Genomic DNA, 22743 nt, shown 5'->3' on the forward strand with positions numbered 1-22743 from the left:
CAAAAAAAAAGTTCATGTAATATTCATGTAGTGAAACAAACTATTAGATGGTTTTACATTTGGGTGGGTGAACTATAAATTCTAATGTTAAAACTCTGCTGTAAGTCTTCCTTACGTTTAGTGAATATCCTGTTATGTTGGCTTTTAAATTTCTAACAGATAAACAAGTCTGAGAGACTGATTTGGTTTCCATAAGTCCCTTTGTTTTGTTCACATTTGGTTTGAAAACAATGAGGGTGCAGGGGTTGGTTTTGTTAGAGATTGACACTCGACACTCTTTGGTTTTAAATTAAGTCTACCTATACAATACCTTAGCTTAATTCTGTGTACCCCTGTGTACAATTTACTTTTCAGTCTCTGTGTTAATCTGTTTAACCATTTATTTTCAGTTTTTAAGGAGAAAACATGAGAATGAATAAAAAACATTGCTAATAAGTAAATTACATCACATTTTATGACATTCAAAATATTTTATAAAAATATTATCAAACTGTTGATAGCCCAATTTACGTATACAAGTCTTAAATATTTAAAGGAATATTCCATTTTCTTAAAAGAAAAATCCAGATAATTTACTCACCACCATGTCATCCAAAATGTTGATGTCTTTCTTTGTTCAGTCGAGAAGAAATTATGTTTTTTGAGGAAAACATTGCAGGATTTTTCTCATTTTAATGGACTTTAATAGAGCCCAACATTTAATACTTAACTCAACACTTAACGTTTTTTTTCAACAGAGTTTCAAAGGACTATAAACAATCCCAAACGAGGCATAAGGGTCTTATCTAGCAAAACGATTGTCATTTTGACAATAAAAATAACAAATATACACTTTTAAACCACAACTTCTCGTCTAGATCCGGTTGTGATGGGCCAGCTGACCCCACGCAATACGTCATGACGTCAAGAGGTCACAGAGGACGAACGCGAAACTCCGCCCCAGTGTTGACAAGCGTCTTGAAAGAGGACCGTACGTTGTTGTATGTCAACTGATACTAATTAATGTCTTTGTGGCAGTTTATTGTTTAAAATGGTCAGCAAATGTGCGTTTCATATATGTAACACGTGACCTCCCTACGTCACTACGCATTTACGTTAGGTCGCGCTGGACCGGACCTACACGAAAAGTTGTGGTTTAAAAGTACATATTTTTCATTTTTCTTGTCAAAAATTACAATCGTTTCGCTATAAGACCCTTATGCCTCGTTTGGGATCGTTTATAGACCTTTGAAACTCCGTTGAAAAAAACCGTTAAGTGTTGAGTTAAGTATTAAATGTTGGGGTCCATTAAAGTCCATTAAAAGAGAAAAATCCTGCAATGTTTTCCTCAAAAAACATAATTTCTTCTGGACTGATCAAAGAAAGACATCAACATTTTGGATGACATGGTGGTGAGTAAATTATCTGGATTTTTCTTTTAAGAAAATTGAATATTCCTTTAAGGTAACTTTAACATCCTCCTCCAGGTTAACAACATGCTCTTCATACTGAAGCATTAAATTACACATCACCTGAGGCCATTGTGAAACTGAAGAACAGAACAGCACATCAGAGACATGTTTACATGCCTGAGCCTGAGTGAAACCATCAAATTGACATCTCTAATCCTTGCTGTAATATATATCATGTGTTTGTAACCTGTAAGGTGGCTCATTCTGGTCTGGTAGTAATTGCTTTTTAAGAATTAAGGTATTAAAAATGTGTGTTTTATGGAAGCAAACAGGCCTTAATATATAATAATGTTGAAAAGCCCCCTTAACCTGCAGCATCACATTTTTTAGCTGTGTTTGGAAAATGAACCATGTTTACTGTAGTAAAAACATAGTTTTGCTACTGTAAAAAAGAAATTACAGTATTACTGGAAGCTGTATGCCAGTAACTTACTGTACACTCACCTAAAGGATTATAAGGAACACCTGTTCAATTTCTCATTAATTATCTACTCAACCAATCACATGACAGTTGCTTCAATGCATTTAGGGGTGTGGTCCTGGTCAAGACAATCTCCTGAACCCCAAACTGAATGTCAAAATGGGAAAGAAATGTGATTTAAGCAATTTTGTTGGTGCCAAACGGGCCGGTGTGAGTATTTCACAATCTGCTCAGTTACTGAGATTTTCACTCACAACCATTTCTAGGGTTTACAAAGAATGATGTGAAAAGGAAAAAACATCCAGTATGCGGCAGTCCTGTGGGCGAAAATGCCTTGTTGATGCTAGAAGTTAGAGGAGAATGGGCCGACTGATTCAAGCCGTTAAAAGAGCAACTTTGACTGAAATAACCACTCGTTACAACCGAGGTATGCAGCAAAGCATTTGTGAAGCCACAATACGCACAACCTTGAGGTGGATGGGCTACAACAGCAGAAGACCCCACCGGGTACCACTCATCTCCACTACAAATAGGAAAAAGAGGCTACAATTTGCACAAGCTCATCAAAATTGGACAGTTGAAGACATTCAGATGGTAGAGTCAGTATTTGGCGTAAACAGAATGAGAACATGGATTCATCATACCTTGTAACCACTGTGCAGGCTGGTAGTGGTGGTGTTTTGGTGTGGGGGATGTTTTCTTGGCACACTTTAGGCCCCTTAGTGCCAATTGGGCATCATTTAAATGCCACAATCTACCTGAGCATTGTTTCTGACCACGTCCATCCCTTTATGACCACCATGTACCCATCCTCTGATGGCTACTTCCAGCAGGATAATGCACCATGTCACAAAGCTCGAATCATTTCAAATTGTTTTCTTGAACATGACAATGAGTTCACTGTACTAAAATGGCCCCCACAGTCACCAGATCTCAACCCAATAGAGCATCTTTGGGATGTGGTGGAACGGGAGCTTCGTGCCCTGGATGTGCATCCCACAAATCTCCATCAACTGCAAGATGTTATCCTATCAATATGGGCCAACATTTCTAAAGAATGCTTTCAGCACCTTGTTGAATCAATGCCACGTAGAATTAAGTCAGTTCTGAAGGAGAAAGGGGTTCAAACACAGTATTAGTATGGTGTTCCTAATCATCCTTTAGGTGAGTGTAGATTTAAACATTTAGTGGAAACAATTTGTTCAAAGTTAAGTGAATATTAAACATTAAAAAGTCTTTATCTTTACATAATAAATGAAATAACAGCCTCATGCAAAGCATTCTGGGAACCAAAATCTGAAGGAAAAAACTGAAAAGGGATGATGAGGATTTCTGGTTCCCAGAATGCTTTGCATGAGGCTGTTATTTTATAGTTTTATTCTGTAAAGACAAAGACTTGTAAATGTTTAATGTTCATTTAACTTTAAACAAGCTGTTGCCAGTAAACAACATACATTTAAATCTACAGTAATCTGCATAGCTACAGCATTTTTTTACAGTGAGTAATCAACACACACACACACACACACAAAAACATAGTTACACTTTTACCACAAAAATTGGTAAATTTCGTAAGGGAGCCCCTATATCCTCATGTAGTGCACTAATTGAAGGGACAGACATTTTTGGTGGTGTACGAAATAATGCGGGCACTATTTAGTGCACTTATTTAATCCCATGATGTACACTCACATCTGGCTTCTACTCATCCGATGAAAGACTGGCGACCAGTAGCTTACTACCGGCGCAGTGTCCAAATTCACTCAATCGTTGTCATTCACATCTTAAAGTGCACCATATCAGTGAAGGAATATACATGGGAATCATGAGGGTTACATAGGGACGATTTCGGACACAGCCCTAGTGAGGAATTGTGCATGCAGCATCTTTCCTTAGCCAATAGAGGGCGCCACTATACGAACAACGGGAGCTTCAAGGTAGCAACCTGCTTCACACACGGTAATTCACCCAGCCATCGTCACGCGCCGGCCTGCCACCGCATCTCGACGGAGAAAAAACCCACGAGAAATCTCAATTATTTCGTTTTAACCTTACGGACATTGTAAGCCAGGGATATTAAAATAATGGTTCACGCCATCCCGCATCTCCGCCGGAAGAGGATCTGCCTTTTCTCTGTGATGTCTCCGCTGAAGGTGAGGAATGGATAATATGCGGCGATTTCAGCTGAGAATAACGTGATCATCGCTGGATTTTCATCTGGATTTTACCTTAAAATGTCATCCAGCATCCGCCCAGGCCTTCGTTCGCAACGATAATAATGATTTTTACCTCATATGGATCACCGTAATGCTCTTTTATTACGATAATTACATCACCTCACACAGACAGGTCAAATGAACTAACGCGCAAAAGCTCTTTTGTCTGCTCGCGGGTGCGCGCACTCGAAGAGCGCACTCGCTCGATCAAATCGATCAATCAATCGCCTCATTCGCGCTTTGACGCGCGTGGAATGCGTCGCGTCTGACCCGGTCATTTTCGCGAGGATCGATGGAGCCGTTCCTGCAGATCGCGCCGCACTCGCTGGCGATCGTGCTGTCGCGCGTTGTGGCGGAGGACGCTCGCGGGGTGACGGAGAGCGAGGAGCCGCCGCACCATCACACCGGCTATGAAATATTCGCCGATTTTAAGTCATTGAACATGAAATATTTTTGGAATAAGATGGTGGCTGATGCCATAGCCGAGGTCTTCTTCTTGGGCTGGATAGATGAGCATGTGTTATTGATCCAGGGGAAGGAGGATCACCTGGAGGTGTTGAGAGAGGCTTGGATGAGGAGGTCCCTCAAACCCCCGCATGGATTTGACATCAAATACCTTGGTGAGAATCACTGTATGATACCTTTTGTAATGCTGTGCAAATACATTACGGTCCTCTATTGATGTCAATCTCATACACTAGATACACAAATGTACCATGGTAGTACTACGGTAGTGCCATTATAGTAGGAGAACCATACAAACTGATATCGTGGATTACAATGATTGCATGCTAGTTTTATTGACATTAGCAAAGTCATTCTAAATATGTGCCATAGTTTTGTGGTATTAATCTACTTTATCATCTGATGCATTGTGTCTTTATGTCATATTGTTTTGGTACAACCCATAGTATTTTATTAGGGCTCACTCCTATGGTTACGTAAAACCTGGAAATATTCCCTAGATGCAAGTTGCTTTTATAAGTGAAATATCTGTTACAAATTTCAGTGTTAACTAACATTTCAGTCGTATATCAGACTTTGCCGTGCTTCTTGTGTCATTTTTCAATTTCTAGGAAACATGGATTGCCAGTGGTGTGATCCTGTGATGGACACTTTAATCAATTTTGCTGTTGAGTGATGCATTCAAACACTTTCTTTATCTTTAGCTGTAAGACGATCACCTGAAACCTGAAACCTACTTGAGATCCTTAAGGCAGAAGATGCACATGCTTGGTTTTCTTCTTAAAGGTGCAGGGCTTCCGATCAAAATCAGGTTGATGCTTCAGTTTTGTGTAGGCCCATATTGCGGTCTGATAAGTTTTGTGAATTTCATTGGTGATGTGAAGTTTTTGAAGTTGTGTAACAGAGTGACACAAGTTCTGTCCTCGCCTCTTCATCAGGACCATCAATGTTCGGCTCCATTATTCAGGTTAACTAGTGCAGAAAGCTACTGTCCCATATTCAGGCCCACGGACACACAAGAGAACAGCAGCGTTCTTTATCTGAACGTAGCCATTACTCCCACTGCAGTTCAGTAGTATTATGGGATGGATCTGTGCATTGTTGGTTGCTCTTAGCAGGCAGTAGGCAAGAGGAACGAGTCTTAGCCTTTAATAAACAACAGATTTTTGACAACTGTCGCTGTAGGCTCTCTCTCTCTTCCTCCCTCTCTCTCTTAATCATGTTTTGAATAACCACTGTGACAGAAACCCCCATTCATGGACACAAGCATTCTTTGTTTGTTTAATTTATATTTTTACGTTACATTGCACTAGTTGGGTGTTCACACTAGACATTGAGCATGCGACTATGTTTTGGACATTACTGGGAATTTGGGCGGGGAGCGCATAATCCATCTTTGCTTTTTTGTAGTATGGCATATGAATTCAAGAAAAATATACTGCTCACAACAATTGAAAAAATAAAAAATATACAATATTAGTGAGAAACACAACAACAACAATTTATGCCAGGGATTACAGTTATAAAATTAAATGAACATCTCAAAGAAACAAGGCGCCTTTTAAGTCTTAGCTTTTTTTGTTTGTAATATTGCCTAAATTATTGCCATATTGGTTTAATTTTTTCATAACTTCTTCACATGAATGTGATATTTACCAAGTAAAATAAACAGAGAAACTTTTAGAATCAATCGTATCTTGTGCAAAAGAAAATGACTCGTCTATCTTTGATTTTCAGTAGAGAAAGGTCACGTCGTGACGTACTGATTTTGTAATGGTCACATGTCTCTACGTGATATGAATTAACAGGTCAGAGTTCACCAGACTTGAACTCTGGTACGCAACGGAAAATACAAAACATCTTCACACAAGGTTGCGTTTCTGATTATTATGGAACCGCCCAAATAACAGAAAAAATTATTACGTGCAGATGATGTCACGGTTTTCAAAAATGTGCATTTTTGTATGTTTTGTTTAAAGGGGACTTATGATGAAAATCGTATCAGACTTCTTTCAAGTTTAAGTGCTGTAAATCGCTCCCCAGTGCTTATATCAACCTAGAAAATATGAAAAAGATCAACCCAGTAACTTAGTTTTGGTAAACCATTCTCTGCAAGCATGTGAAGAAGTTGAAATTTGGCTCCCCTTGTGATGTCAAAGGGGAACTTATTATAATAATGCATACAGTCAGCATCTAGTCATAGTTGGGGGCGTGGCTAGGGTGGAGTCTGCTTGTGGGAAAACGGCACGAACCTTGTGTGTATTTGAATGACAAAAATGTCGTATTGCGAGTCATTGACGCCTGCCAATCAGCAATGGTACACTATGCAAAATTAACTTCAATAGCTTATGATTGCCCTTATTTAATTTTTAAAAAACGGGTCTATGACCCAACCAAGTGGCCAGAGGTGTCGTTTCCAGACATATTTTGTTATCTGGTTGAATCTTCAGGTAAGATATCATGGTAGCGCTAATATTAGCCTATAACTCAATCAACTTTCTTATATGTTGCATACTATAACTCTATTGGCGGTACAGAAAAAGACACAGCAACTCTTCGGCATGATTGTCCCATGTATTTCAGTTAACGCCAAGGCAATATTTTCCCCCACATCACGTGACGGGGCGTTCCTGGAGGCGTTCCCAGACCAACCGTCTGTATGTATACCGCCACTTAATCTGCATTATCCAACCACGGCACTGCCATTTAGTGCAGAGAGAAAGAGAGAGAGAAAAAATAATTGACAGCATAATTACGTTTCAGTTTTCATCATCACGGCGAACTAATTTGCATTTAAAAGAACACATCCAGTAGGGCTGTGACGGTGGTAGTTTTTTATCACGGCGGTGCTAATGCACAAATTCACCGCGGTGGTTATAGATTGATTTTGTGTGTGCGTGTTTTGGGGGGGCATGTGCATATGCGCACGTGCATGTGCACATTGATTCATATAGGTCTTATCTATAATGCATACATATATTTTGAAATATAAAAATTTAAACGATGATCAGATATACAGTTCTTAACAAACGAGCGTGTTTATAGGCACCAAATTCTTTCTCCGCCGGTGGGTTCTCGTCACAGCGTCAAGCAATGCTTAGGTTACTTGGCAATGAAAGACGCTCTGAAGGCCCCACGTGCTTTGAAGAGGAGGGAAGTGGCGCAGTGACCTGAAGCAACTGTGCGTATGTGCTTGGCAATTTCGGTGGCTGCTCGAGCTGAGCCCCGGAGCACACAAGAGATCGGCGCATTTCTGCGTGTTTATTATAGCACTTCCACTCATGAAACAACAAGTGAGAAACATTTTTGGGGTTATAATGTTCCCAGCTGCGCTGAAAACGCGTTCTGATGGTGTACTGGTAGCGCAGATTGATACTTTTTCGTGACCAAGAGAGAAGAGACGTTTCTCAATCTGAAGGCTGCAGCCTCCTGAGGTCGCGGCTGTATATGTCATCAAGCCTGGTTTATTATTTTCAGACATTTGCAAGTCATGAGCATATTACAACAATGTATGATTAACAAAGAATAATAGTCAACTTTATAATTGTTAATGTTATAAGTCTTGATGACGTATGCAGCTTGCAAAACGGCCAATATCTTTCCTCATTGTTCCGCCCCCAAGCCAGCGGGTCATCAGTTGCCTTCCCTTGCAAATTAGCGCATTAACTCCACGTCTGCTGGCTGTTTGCGTTAACACGAACCTGAAGACATCTCACTGGGCGAGATTGTATTTTATAGTTTTCATAATTTGTGAGGTGCACACCACCGCAGGACGCACTTCCCAACTGCCACTTGACTCCACCACCGCGGTGGTGCGATGGTAATTACAACCGTCCCAGCCCTAACACCCAGAAACGGCACCTCTATGAAGTGGCAATTTTGACATGTTATAATAAATTATCTGTATGGTATTTTGAGCTAAACTTCACATATGTACTCTGGGGAAACCAAATATTTATTTTACAGCTTAAAAAAGTCTTGTGAAATGTCCCCTTTAATTGTCAGGCCCTCAAGACACAGCTGCCATGTAAATTTATGGCCAAAAACGTTAGTTTAAAAACTGTGTTGTGTAGTACTAAAAAAAGTATTAATCTCAGGCATGTCTCACATACTGATAACATGTAGACCTTGAATGCAATGTAAATCACTTTGGATACATTTAAATACAAATAATTGATCAAATATATTTTACTTTGCAGATGATGAAACATGCCCAAACAATCTTATAGATTTAAGGTATACACAATGTACTGTGTCCATACACTATAAAATTAAGATTTTTATATTGATTTTTTTTTTGTCAGATTCAATAAGTTAAAAAGTATGGTTCTTAAGCACGTTTGACTGAATGGTTCTTTAAGGAACCAAAAATGGTTCTTCTGTGACATTGCTGTGAGGAACCTTAAGCATCTTTATTTTTAAGGCTGTATCCAGTCATGGTGGCTCTTCTGGCCTGTGCCAATATGATATCACACAAAGCATAGCAGCAAAATGTTAACTCAAAATACCTTAGCAACCTCATAGTAATGGTAACACATAACACTGAATCACAACCCACATTTAACATCTTAGCAACTGCTCTTAACATAGGATCATTGTTACAGACTGGGCAAGTTTCACATTTCTTTATCAAAGTTGTTCTGTCACACGCTAAACTTCAAGCAAACTGATTTGCTTTAATCCTTGAGTGTGTGGTGAAAGTGTCCATTAGGATTTCTTGTTGGCGCACAATGTCAGACAAATGTCTGGTGGTGTAATATCTTAAGCTCTGATAATGTTAGGGTGTGCAGTGAAGTTATGCAGATTATGCACTTTTTAAACTACTACGTCCTTTAAATCAGGTAACTTTTTCCAAATTATACCGTGACTCAGTCTAGCATGTCTTAACAACAGTACACAGAGGTTTTAAGTAAAGAGCGAGTGTGTAAGGATGAAACGTTTCTCATTTGCCCCGGGCTGCTGAATGGCGGTTGTGTGGTCGCTCACCTGGGTGCATTTTTCTACTCGGGTCTCACAGGTGTGTGTTTGCGCCGGCCGGATTCATGGAGGGGGGATTGGCCGTGCTCATGAATCTTACTGCTGTCTCAGATTTTCCTGAGCAGTGATCCAGAACCTCTTTACTTCAATGAAGTCTTGAGCCTGGCAATTATTAAAGAAACTAGAAACCCAACGCAAATGTATAAGAGCATATAGACTCTATACTGTACATATGAAATATAGTAGGCACTTCAGCAATCCAATGTCTTAATTTAAATGGCCTGCACTTAAAAATACAATTTCCTCTTTAATTTTCTTCCTTCTCTTTTGCATGCCGATTTTAACTGGAGAGGGAGACAAGCGCTCACACCGAACTAGTCAGGAAAGAGAGGGGCACAAATTATCCACTAGTTAAAGGTGCAGTGTGTAACTTTTAAAAGAATCTCTTGACAGAAATGCAATATAATATACATAACAATATTATCAGTGGTGTATAAAGACCTTACATAATAAACCGTATTGTTTTTATTACCTTAGAATGATGCGGTTTGAAAGGGAGGGGTGAGCGGTGGACTGAGCTGTTGTTTGCAATTCTTATGTGGCGTTCACACCAGCCGCGGTAGAGGCGGCAAAACATGCTATTCACGCGTAGTTGGATGCTTGAACATTTTGAGTTTATTCGCGCTTGAAATTCTACTCATTCATGCGGAAATTCACATCATTGGAGAGGCTTCTTTGACTTTGCTTGCCATGTACTCATGTCCGGCAAATATCCGGCAAAGTTCAGATTTTTCAACTTGCGCGTTTCCCGCGGCAACGCTCAATTCACGCGTACCTAGCCGCAGGATGCCTTTTCACGTCTTTGCATTGATTTAACATTGATTAAAAATTATTAAAAAAATGTTTTACTCACCCTTGCCTTGCATGAAAACAAAAGAACAAAACAGTACGTTAACATGCGCTTTTAGACGCGACATGTAAGAGGCCCAGTAAACGTTTACATCAATAATCAAACGATTATACAACTAAGTAAATAAAAATCTTTCTGCGGGCCGAATCATGTTATATGTTTGACTTTCGCCACTTAATATGTTCGTGTGGAAACACGAAAAATTTACCTTTGTTCCCCACAAAAAAGATTGCATTCGGCCATTTGGTGCACATGTGCACCATGCCGAAGGCCCTGTACCGAAACGCTCCGGTATAAATACACGTACCATTACAACCCTAATTTTAAAGGGATAGTTCACCCAAAAATAAAAATTGTGTCATCATTTACTCAATTATATGTTATTACAAACCCGCATAAATTTCTTTGTTCTGATAAACACAAGGGAAGATATTTTAAGAAATGTTTATAACCAAACCGTTTGTGGACCCCATTTACTTTCATAGTATTCTTTTATCCCACTATGGTCGTGAATGTGGTCCACAAACGGTTTTGTTACAAACATTTCTCAAAATATATTCCTTCGTGTTCTTCAGAACAAAGACATTTATACAGGTTTGTAACAACACAAGAGTGAGTAAATGATGACAGAATTTTCATTTTTTGGTGAACTATCCCTTTAATAGTATTTGAGATTAGGGATGCTAGACAATTAATCGCGATTAATCGTTAGCAGAATAAAAGTTTTTGTTTACATCACATATGTGTGTAAACTGTGTATAATAAATATGTATATATATAAATATGAACACATTCGTGTATAATTTTAAGAAAAAATAAGTATATATTAAGTATTTATATTTATATATAATATAAATTATACATAAATTTACAAATGTATATACACATGTAAACATTTCTAAAACGTATACATGCATGTGTGTACATTTATTTATACAAAGTTATTATACACAGTTCACACACATATATGATGTAAACAAAAACTTTTATTCTACTAACGATTAATCGCGATTAATCGTTAAGCATCCCTATTTGAGATATTTGTAGCTTTCAGTCTTTGTACCTATATACTAAGGCATTCCTAATTGTGTAGTAGATAAGTACACAGTCCTCCAATTTTTTTTGTTTTGACTCATACAGCACCACCCATTTTATCCAACCAAATGTCCCTCTCCTTCATTCCACTTACTTCTGACAAGCAATAGCAGTTATCGTGTAAATCATGGCGGTGACATAAGTTAAAGGCTGTTTTAAGATGAGCATGGCATGATGGCAGTGAATAAGTTGGATATCATTCGTCACAGGGTCAAAGGACTGTCACAAGGCTAAAAAATACCAGAGAGCTGTTGTGGTGTCCGTGGTCGTCCCAGTGGTGAGGTCACCATGATCTCATCCACTTAAGATGGATCAGCGGGTTGTTAGCTCAGAGAAGCTTTAGAGTCATTGTGCATGTCTCCCCCTGCTGGTGCAGTACTGATAAGATTTGTTGAATGCTTTGCACACTAATCTTAATCCTTCTTGCTTATAGCAAACCAACACATCATGTGATGGCATACATGGTAATGACCGGAGATTTATCTAAGAGGCTTTATGTATGGATAAAGTGATTCCTGCTTGCTGTTGGCTTGCAAGTGAATGTATTTGTATGATGTTGAATATCCTGACTTTAAACCATTGATAGAATTTTACAAGAACTTTATAATTGTAAATTCAGAAAATTGATTCCTTTTACTTAAGGGATAGTTTAACTGAAAATTAAAATTCTGTCATCATTTACTCACTCTCTCGTTGTTTTAAACCTGTATGAGCTTCTTTATTTTGTTAAACACAAAAGAAGGTATTTTGATCATAGATGATAAGCACACAGTTGACGGTACCTATTGACTTTCATGGTATTTGTTTTTCCTACTGTGGAAGTCAATGGGAACTATCAACTTGGTGGTTACCATCATTTAGCAAAATTAGAGATATATCAGCCAGTAATCGGTATTGGTTGATAAAATCATTTTCCCAGTATCGGCTTTCGGGCAATAGTTGAAAAACAGCCAATAGTCATGGCCGATTTATCCTGTCAATCGAGAACAGGAAAATGCAATGAAATTGAGCTCTGTTTATAGAAAATGTAAAGAAACATCACTACTTTACTATTCAATATTAATGTTTATTATATGAATATATAAAATTCAGACAATTTAATCTTCAGAATTTAGTTAATGCAAGTTAACTCTTTCCCAGCCAGTGTTATTTAAAAAAAAGTTGCCAGCCAGCGGCAGCGTTAAAAAAGTTTAAATGCCTTCCAGAAAATGTTCTTCTATAAATATATAAACATACAATAAATCAAACGACATAAAAAGTTTCATCCTTCATTTATATGTTCTCTTTTTATCACCTCTCAAATATGGTAGGTTTCTTCAAAAATACCAAATTTTGAGCTAAAAGAGATAATTGCGTTTTTGTGAAGGACTTATGATAGAGATTACATTTGGAGCCATGATCAAACCATACACGGAGTTTGAACGGTTTGCATAAATAATGTTTTTTGGGTGAGCTAATCATTTAATACAGGGGTTTTCAAACTTTTTGGTCAGTCGAATCCCCTTGACCTAAATTATTACTTGAAATACCCCGTGAGATTTATGGTAAATATTCTGATAATTTAATAGCACATTTGCATGTTTAACTTCAAAAACATTTATTTTTCATCAAAGTTTTTATCAGTAGTATACTACATAGTTATTGTTATTATTACCTATTATTCAACCTTCATTTGGTAATATTATAGGTACCAGAGTTCCCATGGGTCCTTGAAATCCTTAAATGTCCTGGGAAGTTTTTTGAAATACAATGATACAGGTCATTGAAAGTGCTTGAATTTATTTTATGCACAATGTTTTCTGGAAAAAAATCCTATAGTATAGGATAATATCATAAAAATTCTAGACTTTTTAAGCACACGTGCTAAACGGTTCGCTTTAAATGCTTATATCTTCTGTATGTGAATGTTGATTCATACCAAAATGCTTTTTTGAATAGTTGTGTTTGACAGATGAAAATGTCTTGTTCCCCGAGAAGGGAACGAGATGCTGCGTTTTCCTTTCCATACTTCCTGCGTCCCTGTAACGCTATCTTTTGCAATATTTCAGATAGTGATATACCTTCTGCATCATCATGTCTTTGTCGTTAAGCCTTACCATTGGTTGAATTTGAGTTCCCTCGAAAGGGAACTGTAACAATGTATCTTAAAAGGTAACACGATGTAACCTTGCTCTCACTTGAAATGTGTCCTCATATTTAGTCCATGAATTTGATGGTACTGGTCTGGACCTGGAAAGTCCTTGAAAGGTCCTTGAATTTGAAGTTAGCCACGGTGGTGGAACCCTGGGATACATAAATTCTATCTGTCCATTTTGCAGAAGTTGGACAGGTTTTATTTTAAATTGAGTTTTTGTAGCATTGTGTAATAGTCACATGACATGCAGATGAAACTAATAAAATATATATTTTTGTTCGTGTTTTATTAAGATTATTATCTTCTAGGCTCCTTTCTAATTTAAAATGTCCACTTTTTACAATCCAATCAATTCCCAGTGGGACAAAATCCTGGCTTACATTTCTTATACCGATGAATATCCCACTAATTTTGAAATGCATTGAGTTAGATGTACAAAATGGGGTGCGGTATGTTTTATGTTGTCTTTAGGCATTGCAGCTGTAGTTCACATGTGCTGTTGGAGCGTCTGTCTCCACTAGAGGACAGAGTTGCATTGCTCTTCATTATCTGCAGCTGGACTAGACTGGTTTTGTAAAGCTTAAACACCGAACGTCAAACAATCTATCTACTGAATAACACTTAAGAGACATTGATATGGAGTTAGGGTGTAGTAATGCCGCAATACTTCTTTGATTCACAGCATAAATGTCAGCTTAAAAAAATGATGTTTATGTTGGCAGATGTTTTCTTTAGGTGCTTTAATCGCAATAGAAGATTTCATCTCAAGGGCCAAAAATAACATGCACTTGCCAGCAAGCTTTTTTTACACAGCTGTCAGCATGCAGTTATTCACAGATACAGAGTCCTTCAACAGTCATTTACTAGAGTATTAGTATTAGTTTTAATTCAGATTTTAATTCATTCACATTTAAATTTACTTTGTAAAGCGTTTGGTTAATTTCAAGCACTTTATGCGATCATAGATTTAGTTTTTACATTCATGTGTACCTCTGTTGGTCGATTAATGAAATAGATAATCAATAACCTATTTATTCTGACCCAGTTGTGATAACAGATGCACACACTGTGGTTATATTTGTCACCCATTTGTTACAACTCTGAGTAACATTTTAGTGTCGGAAAAACATTACAGACAATGTGTTGAAAATCTGGAAACGGCCAAAATGTTTTTATTAGAATCTAAGCTTTAAGACTTAACAGGCAAATTGTAACCATACAACCTCAAAGGGCACATGGTACTTATGACATCACCATGTGATGTCAGACCATATCTAACAAGCATTACAAAGGACTTGTGTGTGTTAGGGGTCAATGGTTGTTTGCTTTCTTTGCAAATCGCAAGCCAAATCATTGTGGGACGTGGCGTCACGCAATGTTTTGGATTTATTCTGCTTTGCAGAACCTGAATCAAATTTAACTGTATTTGGCCATAACATGTATCTAATATGACACCTTGTTTTATTTTCCTTTTTGGTCCCATCTGTTTCTGTGGGATTATTTTTCATGATTCATTTTGTAATCTTATTTGCCTTATTTATGCAATGATATTACGTAGTGCCCGAAAATAGTCCCCTGCCATTGAAAGTTACTAAGGGGAGTAGGGGACTATTTTCGGGCACTGCGTAATATCATTGTGCCTCCTGCAGTCATGTTCCATCAACAAAGTCCTTGATTATTACGCCAGAATGAGAGTATAGTTCATAGCCATATCTGCCTAGAAAATCGCAACTTTTAATTTTCTGTCGGTCAATGTTACCACAGAATAGTCAAGTTTTAATAGGAAAAATATCGAAACTCTTTGGTTATTTTTAGGGATGGGCACGAGTACTCGATTGCTCGAGTACTCGAACGTGGCATCGATGATCGATCACGAAAACGATGATCATGTGGGTTTATTTATTTATTGTGGTTATGGCGGCATATGGATGTCTGGTTAGCGTTACAAGTGCCTGTGGTAGTAAAGACTGGGTCTGGAGATGCGTGATTGACGTCGTGTTGAGCTACGCAGACCGGCGTATGACATAACATTACCATGCGTGATTCAAAAACAAACAGATAATTCCCCGCACCAGCCACGCGGCAATCCGCGCAATGCGCGGCATCTCGCCGATCACTTGAAGCCACACCTCACATCACTGAGGCACTATGGTTTAAAAGGATGCCGTGATTTTCGGAAATACAGTCGGTGAGGTGCAAAATGTACAGCGCCGTCAAAAGTCCAATGCTTTATCATCTTATATTTAAACATCAAATGCCAAGAGATACCAGAGAGCCATACGACCATTAACATTACATCTTGACTGAGAACAGGTAAGGGGACGACACAACACAGCTAATCGCTAAAATGATAGCAAAAGACTTAAAACTGGTTAATGTTATGAACCTTGTGCTTTGACTGTAGGTTGTTATGGTGCACGTCCACAACGGGAGTTAAACTTTCTGTACATAACTTAGTTGAAAACTTGCATTTTGTGCAGATATATGTTGTATAATCCATTTATGTTGTATAAAAGCTTAATATTATGTAGAGTGCGTCATATAGAAAGCACTTGAGTTTGTGTTTATTAACCCTTTGGTTTCACTTTATCACGCAGCTTTTCCTGTTAGAGGTTTCTAAAAACATTAAGAATCTAGTATGTGTTCATTGTTCTGTCATAGTTTCTTCAAAATTAAGATTTATTTGAGTGTTTTTAATAAAAATATTTTAATTTTCACCATGACGTATACGCCCCGCCCCTTTGATTGCCCCGCCCCCAGTTAATCGAGTACTCGTTCTTCAGACCTATGGATTCATCGAAATGAAAAAATGAGATAAATGCCCATCCCTAGTTATTTTTAAGTGTGACGCTAATGGTCTAATCAGATTCAATTGATTATGCTAAGCTATGCTAAAAGTGCTAGCGCCAGACGCGGAGATCAGCTGAACGTGGGTCAGAAATGTCTTAATATAATATAATCTAAACTCTGTCTGGAAAACTTCCACTTAATGTTTAAGTATTTGCTAGCAATTGCTCAGAAGGGTGATTTTAGGCTTAGTTTTTTAGGCTTAGTTTAGGCTTAGTTTAATATTACTGGAACAATTTTAAACGATCTTAACAGAAAGGACTCAAACTTACCATCTGCACCATTGTTTCTACCAAGATTTAAATGACTGATGGTATTGAAACATCTGTTTTAGCACTCTTAAACCCATGAGACGGTGAAAGGTCCAAAACTAGTCAAATAACTCTTTAGAAAACTTAATGGTCAAATAAAAACCGCTTTAAAATCATCACAGTATTCACCATGTTGCTTCATTTAATAATGCCAGGGAAATCATTGTTGGTGAATGTTTGATATATCGCCCAGTCCTTCACATTTTCATTGCATGGCCACTCCAGTGCCTTTTTATTATGTTCTTATGTCATCTGGAAGACATCCTGTGATCGTTCCGCTATCTGCGGATCTATGGACACGAGCCAAATAGTGCCGGAACTCAATCTGAGGTCTTTTCTCACTGAAGAATAACAAAACCAACACTAAAAAAATTTTACATTCTTGGCTCTGGTTTCTTTGTTTTCTTTTGCCTTGTGACCTGGAGTTATGAATGGGCGGCTCCGGCGGCTCTTGGCCCTGGGTCTTACTCACTCGTCTGCTTCGTTCTGGCTCTCTCGCTTTCTCACTTTGGGTCTTTTACTTTTCTAGTATTCCAGGGTGGTCTTCAAATTAGCTCACAGATTTAGATGCAGTTTAAACCAGAATTAAAGCTTTGTTTAGCATTTCATCACGTGAATAGCGCAGATTTTTAAGTTATTTCAAAGAGTTTGTTAGTGCGGTTTTGTGGCTGTCAATGTTGGGTGTTTTAAATGTATAAAATATCCACAATAAAAAATCCACAATCCCTCATAAAGTTCATAGACAGCCTTGAATGCTGTGTGTACTCATTTCTCCAGCGATCTAGCAGATAATCATCAGGTTTTCATTATTTCAATGCCTTTGTGCCCGAGTAACAGAGCAGTCAGTTTTTGATAATGATGATTATACAGTAATGACTATCACAACAATGACTTACAGTCTTGAGCCAGGATTTGCACCCTCATTAAATAAAATAATGTAAATGCAAAGCTTTCCAGCTTGTTGGAACACACCCCAGCCACACACGCATATAAAAACACACTTGTTATTCTAGCTGATTAAAACATTGATTGCAACTATTTTTAAATGTTCGACTTGCCAATTTCCTCTGGGCGCTCACTTTATCCTCTGTCACGTTTAACAAATGGCGGTTAGGGAACAGTTCACTTAAAAATGAAAAATGTGTTATTTATTGTTTTTCGTAATTTTTAAAGTATTTTTTTGCATGAAGCACGAAAGTGGTACATTTATACAGTTTAAAGTAAAAAAAAGTCTTATTCTACATTTTTGAAGCTGTTCTTCACACTTGTAATGGTACGTACACACCCAAAGCAATGCACATTACGTTATTACTCACGGCATGACTTATTTTCGTGTAGGGGTGTGTAATATGACGATATTAGATTGTGAATGATTAAAATGTCTCCACAATCCACTTTTCTGAAATATTGTTGTATCAAGTACGCCACAAGTGCGAGTATGCGTGCTGAGGCGCGCGCTACATGAAGCCGAGTTAAGGGCTGAGTATACCTTTTTTCCGCATTCACTCTAAAAAAAAAAGGTTCCTTGAGGTTCTATATAGAACCATGGGGTTCTTTACTTGGCCAATAGAACCTTTTACCAAAAAAAGGGTTCCATATAGAGCCCTTGGAGGGCAAAGAACCCATTTTATTAAAATGGTTCTATAATTCACGTTTGTGACTGAAGTGTAAACTAAAGATTACACAATAATTACAGACCTACACAACTCATTTACAAACCTACACAACTCATTCACAAACCTTTTTGTGTCAATAAGCTGTGGTCAAATAAAGAGAGAGTCAACAAATAGGCTATTCATATTTATTGTATGATTTATTTCCTGTGAGCTTTTTTATGCAAGTTTGTACATTAGCATGAAACTTACAGTGCAGTTTGCGTTTTTGGTGAATAACCAGGTGTTTTCTTTATTTTGTACATTCTATATTGTCAATGTTTAATTTAACCTGAAGGGGCATTAAAAACAAATAATCGCAAAAGTGCCCTCTGGTGGCGTATATATGCGTTGCACCATAAGCGAAGATGAGCCTCCAGACGTGACAGGTTTTTTTTCAAACTGAGGAGTTCGGACTCCAGACCGGCATTTCTGCTTGTTGGTACCCTGAGGTAAGTAAACTTTCTACATTTTTGAAACGATATTACACTCTAAAAAACGTGAGCCAGTTGGGTTATTTTGTTTGGTTGTTTTATCAGTGTTGGGTAGTTTTTGTGTAACCCAACTTGTTGGGTTATATGTTGGGTAATTTTGAAGCAGAGCCAGCTTAATAGATACATAGCTGTTTCTCAATATTACTTTCTCTAGTCCACAAAATGTGTTTTAAACATAAGTTCAGGCGAGAAAATATATGTATAATGTTCAAATTTGCAGTCGGTTTGTAAAGTGAACGCCAATTTTAAAGTTTAATTACACAAAGTCGGAATGTTACCGGCGTGACCACCGGGTGTCAGTGTTGTTCTTCCCCAGAGAGAACTGCTCCCTTCCCCCACACAGACGCTGAACTTCTGCCTCTCACTGCAACGATACATGAAGCGGGAGTTTACTATTCACCTCAGGACATACGGTTTTTCATCGACTTATCTTTGATTTATTTGAAGGAAAAGGTTTGTATCATTGTTTTTAATCATTTAAACTATTTCTGAATGCAAAAGTATGCAAAATGATGGTTCACATGACAACTGTTATTAAACTAGTTTTATTAGCTTCCGTTGGCTAGTCTGTAATGCCCAGTAAATCTAAACGATGTTTATGCTTGCTTTTAAATGCTTTAAATATTTCGTTTGATCAAACGTTTTATGAAATATGTCTAAAACATGGCTTGTTTTAATAATTTTAGAAACGTTAGAATGTAACGTATTCTAATGGTTTAGAAATTCAGTTTAAAACAGATAACGTTAATATGAGGAAGAAACGAGTAAGTTACGTTTTAAATAAATAATCGTTTGTTGTAAAAGTTGAAATCAAACTGATGCTTTTAATATCATGTTTAGATCATGAAACTTTAGCCTTGAGTTCACAGACAGGGTCACATATTGTGAACTCTCATTTGGTCTGTGTAAGTTACAGACATTTTTATCTTTTTCAAATGTTTTTGATGATGCCCCACTTAAATCGCAGTTTTGGCTCTTTTCCACAGACCCTGATGGATAAAAGATGGATATTTTTTCCTGGAGAAGCTAAAACAATGTCACTTTGAGGTTCTGATACCAGCTTTTACAAAGTTATTTACAGGTAACATGAAAATGCACTTGTTTTTTTATTATTTAAAGTGATATGTTGATATTACAATGAGGCATATCAAAGCATTTCTTTATTAAGAATCCCTGCTTATTTTGCTGTGAGTATGTCATTTTCAAAAGTGGTGTGTAAGGTTGCACGATTAAAGGAATAGTTCACCCAAAAATTATATTAAACTCATGATTTACTCACCCCCAAGCCATTCAAAATGCATATGTCCATTATTTTTTTGACGAACACATTTTGAGTTATTTTAGAAAATGTTTTAGATCTTTCAGTTAATCAAATGTAAAGTTACGGGGTCAACTCCTTCACGTCCAAAAAATGTGCATCCATCCTTCACAAAAGAAATCCAAACGGCTCCACGATGATAAACAAAGGTCCTCTGAGGGTAATCCACGCCGTTTTGTTGTAGAAATATCTATATTTAAACTTTATAAACAAAAATAACTAGCTTCCGGTAATACTGCCATCCAAGACTCCTCTGTATTCAGGACAGCTCTCATCTTAAATGCGGACGCGACCAAGATGGCGCCATTAGCAGAAGCTAGTTATTTTTGTTATATTTCTACAACAACACTGCACGGATTACCCTCAGAAGGCCTTTGTTTATTATCGTGGAGCCATATGGATTTATTTTGTGAAGGAAGGATGCAAATATTTTTGGACTTGAAAGAGTTGACCCCATAACTTTACATTTGATTAACTGAAAGATCTAAAACATTTTTTAAAATATGAAAATGTGTTAGTCTGAAAAATGATGGACATATGCATCTTGGACGGCTTGGAGGTGAGTAATTCATGGGTTTAATATCATTTTTGGCCCAACTATCTCTTTAATTGTATAAAATTGTCAAGCCTATCTAATCGGTAAAGCCGGTTCTGTGATTAGTAGTAAATTGCCATAATCTGAAAACAGGTGAAACACCGTTAACTACATGCCGTAGTTCACTGACAAGCTAGCCCATATAGCATTCATTATCGCATAAATTTACATCAAAGTTTTATTGAAAATAAATGCATGATTTGTCATTTTCAGAGTTCACCAGACTTCTCTGTGTTATTTCCTGACCATGCCGAAAAGCTATTTGAAACTTGGGCATTGCATTTTCCAGACAGAATCCTGCACTTCCCAGCCAAGAACCAGGAGCATCAACAAATCACCTCCAGGTACACTTGGTAATACAATAGTTGTTTGCTGTGTATTATGACAATAAAGTTACTAATTTAACCTAAACATTTATCTCTACAGAACCCCATGATGATATTCCAACTCCTGTCTACAACAGTGGGAAGAAAATCTTAAAGGATAATTCCGGTATTTAACACTTTGAGTCTCATTTCTGGTTTGTTTTGGATGAACTACAGTGATGGACACAGAAATTTTGACAATGGGTCGTGTCTTGAGTTTTTGACTTGTTTAGAAGCGTCTCTTAACTGCTTCAGAATGGAAGTCAATGACCATGCACAAACATGTCATTAAAACAACACTTAACGTTCATTTTCAAAACTGTACTACTCACCGAGTGGTTCGTGGTGTTCGTTGATGATTAAAAACAAATATATTGGCGCAATGTATGATTTCAATCCGTGTTATTTGCTATAGTGGAACTATTTTTTCAGATACCTCACAACCGCGTATATACTTCCGCTCTATATTTGAGTCTGAAGCGTTAGCACACTCGGCATGCCTGTCATGCGTCCTGCGAGAACAGCATTAGTGAAACAAAACACAAGAGCACTTTTAATAAGGTAGCCTTACATTTTTCTAACAAACAAACATTCCCGTATCAGAAATTAACAGCACAGTAATTACTGACAACGTAAAGGGTAGGCTATTTAAATAAAACAACGAAAATAAATGAACGAAGTTCAACAAACTAATAAAACGGTAGCATACTTTCCAAATTAAGTTTATTTATAACACTTACATCATCCAATATGTTTTTTCATCAGCAGAACAATAAAGAAGATATTTGCAGAAACCCCAGTGCTCCGTCATGCAAGTCAACCGATCCGCACACTTTAAGAGTTAAAGCATATATATCCAATACAACAGTAATTCCCCATAACTCCGTGTGACATATTGACGTCTTGTGAAGCAAATCAATCAGTTTTTGCAAGAAACTGGACGTTATTTACAACACTATTAGCGTGAATACCAAAGCAGGAAGCGTGCTTTCCGTTCGAGGCCATAGATATGTATATAAAGGCTAGATGGCTCAAGGCGGAGTCAGCTGTGTCGTCACTTGGCGGCCATCTTAGGTCAGTGCTGCCATAGTGCTGCTCCCTGCTGCTGTGGACGGAAGGTGAGTGACATACGCCAACTAAAATGCTCGTAACTTGCTGAATTCTTGACGGATTTACAAACGGTTTGGTTTTTTACAAACGTTATTAACGTGGCTATAATTCTGGATGCTTTAACATGTTTCATGAATTTTTTATTTATTTTTAGTATACGTATTCAGTGTTATAGGTACATCTTTGACGTTTATAACAAACCAATCCGTTTGAAAATCGGTAAAAAATTAAGCAAGTTATGGTCATTTAAAAGTACCTGCATCATTAAAACTCAATGCTACGAGTGAGCGAGCGCCCTGTCCTAAGATGGCCGCCAAAATGCGGACGTTCCACTCAATTGGCCATCAGCGCGGACGAGCCATCTAGCCTTTATATACATATC

General features: G+C 37.6%; 1 protein-coding gene and 1 long non-coding RNA gene across 3 annotated transcripts in view; both read left to right on the forward strand.

Moving 5' to 3' along the window:
- The first annotated feature begins 3823 nt into the window (after positions 1-3823).
- Positions 3824-22743, forward strand: part of stox2b (storkhead box 2b) — a 93454-nt gene continuing 74534 nt past the window's right edge. For both annotated transcript variants that reach the window (XM_065275277.2, XM_065275278.2), the window contains exon 1: positions 3824-4708. In XM_065275277.2, coding sequence (XP_065131349.1) covers positions 4381-4708 — 328 coding nt within the window. In that variant the 5' untranslated portion in view covers positions 3824-4380. The remainder of the gene's footprint in view (positions 4709-22743) is intronic.
- Positions 18339-21370, forward strand: LOC135752597 (uncharacterized). The gene is made up of 4 exons (XR_010533184.2): positions 18339-19426; positions 19960-20054; positions 21100-21230; positions 21313-21370. It is a non-coding gene; the product is annotated as an uncharacterized lncRNA (long non-coding RNA).

The sequence above is a fragment of the Paramisgurnus dabryanus genome, chromosome 16 (genome assembly GCF_030506205.2).
Source record: "Paramisgurnus dabryanus chromosome 16, PD_genome_1.1, whole genome shotgun sequence".
Classification (NCBI taxonomy): domain Eukaryota; kingdom Metazoa; phylum Chordata; class Actinopteri; order Cypriniformes; family Cobitidae; genus Paramisgurnus; species Paramisgurnus dabryanus.